At 51.4% G+C, this 8,568-nt stretch overlaps 2 protein-coding genes across 2 annotated transcripts in view; one reads left to right on the top strand and one right to left on the bottom strand.

Annotated features, from left to right (window-relative positions):
• LOC123087834 (uncharacterized) overlaps positions 1-2,059 on the top strand; it is a 3,442-nt gene extending 1,383 nt beyond the window's left edge. The window contains exon 2 of the mRNA XM_044509951.1: positions 1,765-2,059. Within this exon, the coding sequence (XP_044365886.1) occupies positions 1,765-1,833 (69 nt within the window). The 3' untranslated portion in view covers positions 1,834-2,059. The remainder of the gene's footprint in view (positions 1-1,764) is intronic.
• Positions 2,060-3,460: 1,401 nt separating this feature from the next.
• Positions 3,461-4,219, bottom strand: LOC123082828 (high-affinity nitrate transporter-activating protein 2.1). Its single transcript, XM_044505066.1, has 2 exons — positions 4,007-4,219; positions 3,461-3,921 (listed from the first exon to the last, which is right to left on the bottom strand). Exons 1-2 carry the CDS (start codon positions 4,143-4,145, stop codon positions 3,461-3,463), a joined length of 600 nt encoding a protein of 199 aa, XP_044361001.1. The 5' UTR covers positions 4,146-4,219.
• Between the last annotated feature and the right edge of the window lie 4,349 nt (positions 4,220-8,568).

Here is an 8,568-nt window from a genome sequence, read left to right as displayed (position 1 = left end):
ATGCGGACTTAAAGTCGCCCACAAACATTTTTCTAATATTGTTGCAGTGTAGACTTTTATGTTAGTGAGGTATTGAACTCCAGGCCTCTTCATCACCCAGAAGTCTGCTGAACTGAAAATGACAAATATAAACTTCCACAGTTATCACTGATCAGTTATCTCACCATGTGGTGCCAAGGGTCTGAAAGTGTAGAGTTAGACTTAACATGAAGTGTTTAGCCTAGAAAAATATTTCAGTTCCTACATGAATGCAATTTTGAACTAACTGGTTCCAAACTAGCTTATTCAAAAAAGAGAAACATCCATTACTTATGATCAGCACAGTCTTTTTTTTCTTTGTTTAAGAGAATAGATCAGGAAATAAGTAAAGCCCTTGAAAAGAGCACTAGGAAGGAGAACATATGACCTCTGTTAATTGTAAGCATGATGTCATGAAATTAACTACTCCCTCCTATCCAAATTAATTGTCGCACCTTTAGTACTACCTCTCTCTCAGTTTACAGGGCGTGCGCGTGCCCCTAGGTCGTCAATTTGACCAACCTAATACAAGTCATATATTACAAAAAATATACCAATATAAACTTCAGATGTTCTATTTTCAAACTGTATAATTTTTGTGTTATATAGTTTATATTAAGGTGATAAAATTAGCAACCTAGGTATACGCGTAGGACTTGTAAACTGAAACGGAGGTAGTACAACTTTGTACTAAAGCTGCGACATTAATATGGATCGGAGGGAGTATAAAAAGTTACTCATGCGGTTTACTAGTACAAAGACAATATATTTGAAAAAGAATGGGTCAAAGATGGAAGTAATTGATGAGTGCATGAGTGATAGTAGTTTCAAATGCCTGCGAAGTGCGAACAGTAGAGAAGGGAAAATGAGAGTCTGCCAAAGGGTTGAGTTGTGTTACTAGGGGTGAACAGAAAGCTCCTGGTCCGAAGCTCGACTCGGAGGTTTAACAAGCCGAGCCTCCGCCCTCCGCCCAAGCTCGGCGAGCCGCCTCAGTGAAGCTTGCAAGCCGGCTTGAAAGCTCGGTGCACAAGAAACATTGGCATGCTCTTTGCTATAGAACTAGTTTATTTCAGAACACTTGTGAGCACGACCGCACAGTGGTGTTGTACGAATTTAGTAGTTTTGGTTGTAGTTAGACTCTGATAATTTTCCCTTCTGTAGACTCTTATGAAAAAGTTGTTATGATAACCAATTTTCCAGACTACCACATATATATAGACATACTTGCCTTAAGCTGAGACCAACACAAGTAGCAAAGCCAGCTCTTTGCTAATCCCCTACTGTACAATCTTTGCCAACAAGAACCTACGAGCAGCATCTGCATACAACCAGAAACTAACACTTGAATGCTAGAGGGTCTGCTGTATTTATTTATTTAATCCCTTTGAGCCAGCTATATATTTCTCAATGGATTAGAGAAGCAGGGATGGGAACCTGAACATTGGAGCTGTATTATGGCGTCAAATGAGATATCCAATTGTTAATTGGAACATTTTGTTATTTTCAAATATACATATTTTTCCTGGAACTAATATTTGCTTCAGAAGTAAATTTCTTGCTGTGACTCGGTGTCTGAGTGAGTTGTTGTTTGCCGTCTTATTGTATTTGTGACACATTTGCATGCTAATTTAACATGATTTGACTATAGTGAGATAGATGTTGAATTTTGGTATCGTGCTGCACACTGGTTCAGTTTTTTGACAAAGGAAAAATATCTGCGAAACTCTAACAACTCCATTTTTCCAGGGCCTGATGTCCTGCTCGGTGAATGTCAGCCCAGGCACCCAGAGTATCATAAGTCAGGATTGTTACTAAGGTAAAGCTCTGTTGTCCCACAGAGGCTAGAGGGCTCCATTGTTATTGTTACTGTTGTTGTTGTGAACAATTCATGTGTGTATCAGCTATGATTGAGTTGCAGAGCTGGGTCAGTATAACTGCCAAAATACATGTTTGTAAATAGTTGGAATTTTTATTGTACCACCAAAGACCACCGGGTGTATATATAACTTGTTATTCAAGTGTGCTATAATTTTTTTGCCCTTGTCAACGCTGCTGCGGATCGCCTTCATCACACGGTGGGTATGATTTGGTTCGAACATGTATGTATGGAATTGAGTTGTAGCTTACAATAGGGGACATCTCAATTTATGCTCAGCTGATGAATTGTCAGTGGATATGTTTGTAACACCAAAGCACCACTCCACTTTGTGAACCAACAGTTTCTCTTCACAAAAACTGTATTAGTCCCACCACAAAGTTTGCGGCTTAGGAAAAAAAATGCCATTGTATGTCTCATTGACACGTGGGACTTGAACACACGGCCCTTTTGTGCGCCTGTTAATGTCTCAAGTGCCGAAGCTGCAAAAGTTTGTTGCACGTCAGTACTTCATCCTGGTTTTCTCGTATATTTGCGGTCAAATTTTATTATAAATGTAACTAATGTGGATTATATGTAGAAAAAAAATATATCTTAGAAAAAGTTCTTTTGAATATTGATCCAACAATATAGTTTCTCACATACAACTTATATTTTTGTACCCAAATATATGATTTAAAGTTTAGCCTAAAACATGAGGGGCTCGTAAATTCAGACTCAGAAAGTATATATCAATGAAATAAATTATTATCTCACTAATATAATCCTAGGGTGTGGTTAGGTTTCAGTCGAATGAGACTTAGTCTCAGTCAAGTGACATAGTATATAAGAAAAAAGAAGAAAAACCGGAAAGAAAATAATTGTATGAATCTTCGTGCAAAATTAAAGGAATATAGCATCGGTTGAGACATAATGAAGTCTCAGTCGACTAAGACTTAGCAAAACTGATAATCCTAACTCACACCGAAGGGGGACAATAATATTGCAAGTTCCTTATAGAGCCCCATCTGGTTGTGCTTCATCTTGCGGAGATGGAACCAGGGAACAAAAACATGCTGTGACATTATCCTCCGCTCGGTGCACCGCTGATCACCCAGACAAAATGAAGACAAAATAAGGCCCAAAATTTGGCCCTGACTGTAGCTTCACACGTCTCGGCCGGTGCCAAATAACAGCTCGCCGGAATCATTTGGTTTTCCAAAGTCAAACATGTCTACATTTGATCAAGATTATAGAATAAATTATCGACATCGAAAAAAGACAAAATAAGTAAAATAGAAAAATACACTTCATGACGAATCTAATGATACTACTTTTGCATTGTGAATACTGATATCTTTTACTAAACTTGATCAAACATAGACATGTTTCATTTTTCAAAAATCAAACATGCACTACATTATACAATGAAGAGAGTACAACATCAACAATCACGGGAGTCCCCAAAAAGGGAACACCAACACTACTCTCTTACATGTACAGTACGTACTATTGTGTGTACGTTTGCAAAGGACGAGAAGAAGAAGTGGCGCACGGACGAACACCTTGCCACGTACGGTTCCGAGCTTAGTTATTCTTCTTGCGCTTCTCAATGAAGAAGAAGAAGGCGAGGGAGACGACGGAGAAGGTGGAGAAGACGCCGGCGGCGACCTTGATGGAGGTGGTGACGCCCGTGATGCTGACGACGTTGAAGGCGGCGGCGGGCGCGGTCTGGCCGTAGGCGACCTGCGTGCCGGAGGCGTCGAGCGCGTAGGCGCGCACGTAGTAGGCGGCGGTGGGGATGTCGAGGGCGACGCGGTACTCGACGCTGCCGCCGGCGCCGGCGTAGGGCTGCTGGGCGACCTTGAACTGGCAGGTCTTGTCCTTCTTGAGGTCGTCGTGGGTCTTGCGCCACTCGCGCTCCTTCTGGCTCGCCGGCGCGTAGCAGAGGCTGACCTTGACGCTCTTGTAGGCGGCGGCGTCGCCGGCCGGCCCGGTCGCGTTCAGGGCCCACGTCACCGTGATCACGTCCTCGCCGGCGTGGAGAACTGGTCGAGGATCGGTTAATTTAGTCGTCAGTATCACAGCTCTACGTCTTGTTAATTAACAAGAATGCATATACGACGGTGGTACCTTGGCCGGGGCTGGGGGATGCGGTGACGTCGAGGGTGACGGGCAGCTTGGAGAGGTACGCCACGGCGCCGGCCGACGCGCAGCAGCCGGCGGCGAGGACTGCCACCAGCAACGCCATGACCAGCTCCGACCGTGCCATTGATCGCCCGTCGAACTTGGGCTCGAACTCGCACTCGCAGCTGCTGCTCGGTCGGAGAAGGTTGCGGCGGTTCGATGGACGGGGCTGGGAGAGATGGAGGAGTACGGATGGGTTTAGCGTGTATATGTAGGCACTTGGAGATCGTTGACCATGAGCCGGAGCTGCCATCCTTGTTGGGGTCGAGGAGGCGGGGCAAGGCAAGCATCTGGTTAAGCTAATGAATTTATTTAGGTGGTCGAAGGTCAGATCCTCTAGAGGGTCTCCAAAGGGTCCGGCCGGACGAGTGAGATGCGGCGGCTGGAGATTAAGCAGCGGCAGGAGTAATTAACTGAGCTAATTCTATGCGCTTCCATTCCAAACAAGACCGAGCATCGCGTCCTGAGTGGCAGTCGAGCCGACAACGAGTCTACGAGGGAGGGCATTTCGGCTGAGTTCACATGAGCACGACGGGATTTGCCTGGTTACTAAAGCATCTACAGCTGCATACGTCAAATATGGCCCCTCAAACGCCTGCGTAGTGACCGAGCACGTCTTAAATTTTACATGACTAGCTATAAAAAAGAAAGAAACGAAATTAACCTACGTACTACGTCGATCACCTAATTACTCATTTTTGAAGATGTCAACGATCTTCATGTCCGGCTCCGGCAGCATTGGCAGCAACTGCAGCTCTAGCTCCTCCGGTTGCTCCGCTTCAGCCTCCTCCGTCTCTATCTTCTCATTGAGTTCGATGAAAAGCGTGTCGGATGCCGCCTGCTCCTGCCGGAGGAACGCCCGGTTGGCCTCCAGATAGGCCTCATCCTGGATGGACTGCTGCTCCGCCATCTCATCGGACTAGGCGACGGCGAACTCTGCCTCCGCCTGCTCCATGTTGAAGCCCGACAGCTGCTGCTCTGGCTGCTTCGCCCCCTCCACCTCCATTGGAGCTCCTCCTCCTCCTCGTCTTCCCTCGGCTGCTCCTCCTCCTTCTCCGGCTCCGGCGATTCCGGAGGCAGCCCGACAGCGATGCGTGCAGCGCGTGTCGGTGTACTAGAGTAGGGGTACCCTAGTATCCCGAACTCGTGCACGGGCAGTTGCAGCGCCCCGCGGCAAGGCTTGCCGGGTGACCGCCAAGACCCTCCGTGGTTCCCTTGAAGACCATTCAAGAACAAAGTACTCAAACCAAGGCCCCGGCAAGAGGAGCTTGCCGGGAAGGCAAACCAAGGCCCCGACAAGAGGAGCTTGCCGGGAAGGCCAACCCAGGCCCCGGCAAGAGGGTCTTGCCGGGAAGAGACAAGACCCCGGCAAGAGGAGCTTGCCGGGAAGGCCACTCAAGGCATACCAAGAAAGCTTGCCGCGACGCGCCCTGCGTCCCGGCAAGGCCCGGTGAGCAACAAGCTCCCGGACACGACAAGACGACGACCGCGGCAAGGAGCTTGCCGCGGGAACCCCCCCCCCCCCCACTTCGTGCCCGCGCTCCAGCACACCTGCTAACGTGTCGCTCTAGGACTCTCCCAAGCACACGTGGCAGGAGGCCGTGCAGCTAGGGGTGCGCGGTGGCAAGCGGAGATGAAGAGAAGGCCATCGTGGCAAACGGTGGCGCTCCTAACGGTCACTTTCTGCACTGTTTAGGCAACTCAGACAGGCATTCAATGACCTTGTCCCCTGCCGTCAGAGTTAGGTAGGGTGCACTGTATCCACAGTAGCGGTAGCTGCACCTACCGCATCCTTTTCCATTTTACCCTTCTAGTCTACGTTGCTACCTGTCGGTGACCCCTTGAAAGTATAAAAGGAGGACCAAGCGCAACGTAGAGGAGGTTCGGCCGGTTCGACTCATTCGAAACATCAAGAACACTCTCACGCTCGGTCTGGTAGCGTCCGTCGCTCCTGAGCAAGAATTCAATACACACGAACAAGCAGCAGTAGGGTTTTACGCATCCGTGTGGCCCGAAGCTGGGTAAAAACCGCCCGCGTGTACTGCCTCGATCCGCTCTTTGTGCGGCCTCCGCCCTCACCGAACCGAAAGGGGCCCTGTCCCCATAGGTGCCGGTGGATCAGCCATCCCCGACATCTCTGGCGCGCCAGGTAGGGGGCGTCGAGATTGTGCGAACCCGATCCGGCGTGCACGCAAGCTAAATCTTCATCGTCTTCATCGACATGCCACCGAAGAAGAAGGATTCGGAGGTAGCTGTTCCGTCTGCGTCGCTTTCACCACCTCCGAAGCAAACGGGTGGTGGAATGGACGCCGGCGGAAGAATGGGCGTCGACGAGGGAGCTCTCAGTGCGGCCAAGTCCAAGGACAAGGCGGCACAGACCTCGGCGTCCATGCGCGCACCGCGTCCCTCTCAGGAGGCGCGGGACCAGCAGCGTCATGGCGTTCGCAACGCCATACGTCCGCTGGGCCAAGATCAAGCTGGTGGTGCTCGTGGCGCTCAAGACCAACATGCACGTCAACGTGCTGGCTCGAGCGAAGTACGGTCGCCTGGACGGGGCACTGCTCCTTCTAACGTGGTTAGGAGTCCGAGCACGCCCCACTCCTCGCACCGTTCACCTCCGCCGCCCACCACTCCAGCAGAAGCCTTGGCGCGAGCTCAACTGCTCCTAGACTATCCTCCGACGGCGGACAGGACCGACGAATGGAGGGCCACTATCCAGAGCCTCATCGGCTTCGCCAACGGCGACACTGCGTGGCAACCAAGCACCTCGCTGCCGCGGCAGGACAGCCGGACGCGAGCCGATGGCAACAAGACCGGGGGAGGTGCGACTTCCATGCACTCTCCACCACGAAGGCCAAAATCGCCGACTCGCCGGGTCCACCCCGACAGCGGCTCCACCGCGTCGTCGGACCCACGAGCTCGTTGCGACCAGCGTCAAGTTCTCCATGAACGACAACGAGAAGACGCTCGAACCCGCATCGAGCACCGAAGAGAAGCGCGACGTCAATCCGACAAGCGCGCTGGGCCCTCTGTTGACATGCATGCGCTAGGGGAACCAGGCGATCTGCCGTACGCGGTAGGTTGTCCTGCGTTCACCCGTGAGCTGCGGCAAGTCCAGTGGCCCAGCACAAAGAATTTCAAACCAGACGTACCAGAGAAGTATGACGGCAAGACGCATCCGTCGGAGTTTCTCAGCATCTACACCATCGCGGTGCAGGCTGCCGGGGGACGGGACGACAAGATCCTTGCCAACTACTTCCCGCTGGTACTCAAGCCCAATGTCAGATCCTGGCTCATGCACTTGCCGGACAACTCCATATCCTCCTGGGCTGATCTGTGCCATCAGTTTGTCGGCGCCTTTACAGGCGGCCACAAGCCACATGGCCAAGAGAGCGATCTTCATCTGCTCGCCCAGAAGGAAGGAGAACCACTGCGCAAGTACATTCAGAGATTCAGCCGTGTACAGCACAACATCCCAGACGTCCACCCCGCCGCGATCATCAGCGCGTTCCATCAGAACGTGCGAAACCGAAGGATGAGGGAGGAGATGGCGATGTGTAAGATCAGAGACGTCAGCGAGCTTTACGCCCTGGCCGACAAGTGTGCACGCGCTGAAGAGGGGAGGAGGCTCCCCGAAGAGAGTACAGGAGCAGGAGGATCCGACAGTGAGGATGCCGCCCCGATAAGGAAAGGCCGGCGGCGGAACAACAGAAGGAAAAAGGGCAAGGAAGTGCTAGCTGTCGAGCAGACCGGCAACGGAGGTGGCGCCAAGGAAGCTAAAGCTGGTGGCTCCGGCAAGGAGGCCCAGCCTGTGGCGGCCGCCGACAAGCAGGACGGCTCCGGCAAGCAGTATTGCAAGATCCACCGCACCAAGGGCCACGATCTCCAGAGTTGCAAGAAGGTTGAGCAGGTCGTTGAACTGCAGAAAGCTGAATACGAGCGACGCGACAAGGAGAAGGCCCAGGAAGGAACTAGTGGATCCGGCAAGAAACGTCCCGGCCGAGGAGGACGCCGCGGCAAGGCCAAGCAGCGGCAAGGAGACAGACCTCCCCGCGGCCGCGACAAGGATGAAAATGACGACGATGACGAAGACACGGATGATGACGAGGCCGATGAGCAGGAATTTCAGAAGGCCACAGAGGTCCTGTGCGTTGACGGTGGTGCTTCTCTGCATACTTCGCATCGAAAACTCAAGCAGTGGATGCGGGAGGTTAATGCAGCGGAACCATCCGTAGAGTCACGCAAGCCTCTGAAATGGTCCAGCACGCCTATCATCTTCGACATTGAGGATCACCCTGATCGCGTAACTGCGGTCGGGTGCTTGCCGATGTTGGTTTCACCAACTATCCGCAACCTCAAGGTCACGAAGATGCTAGTTGACGGCGGGGCCGGCTTGAACCTGATATCCTCCGCGGTCCTCCAGAAACTTCAGATCCCTGACAGCGAGCTCGAAGAGACCGGCACATTCCAAGGAATCAACCCGGGAAGGAGCAAGCCGAAGGGGAAGA

Source organism: Triticum aestivum, chromosome 4A, assembly GCF_018294505.1.
Source record: "Triticum aestivum cultivar Chinese Spring chromosome 4A, IWGSC CS RefSeq v2.1, whole genome shotgun sequence".
Taxonomy (NCBI): Eukaryota; Viridiplantae; Streptophyta; class Magnoliopsida; order Poales; family Poaceae; genus Triticum; species Triticum aestivum.
This window is presented reverse-complemented; position numbering and strand designations above follow the sequence as displayed.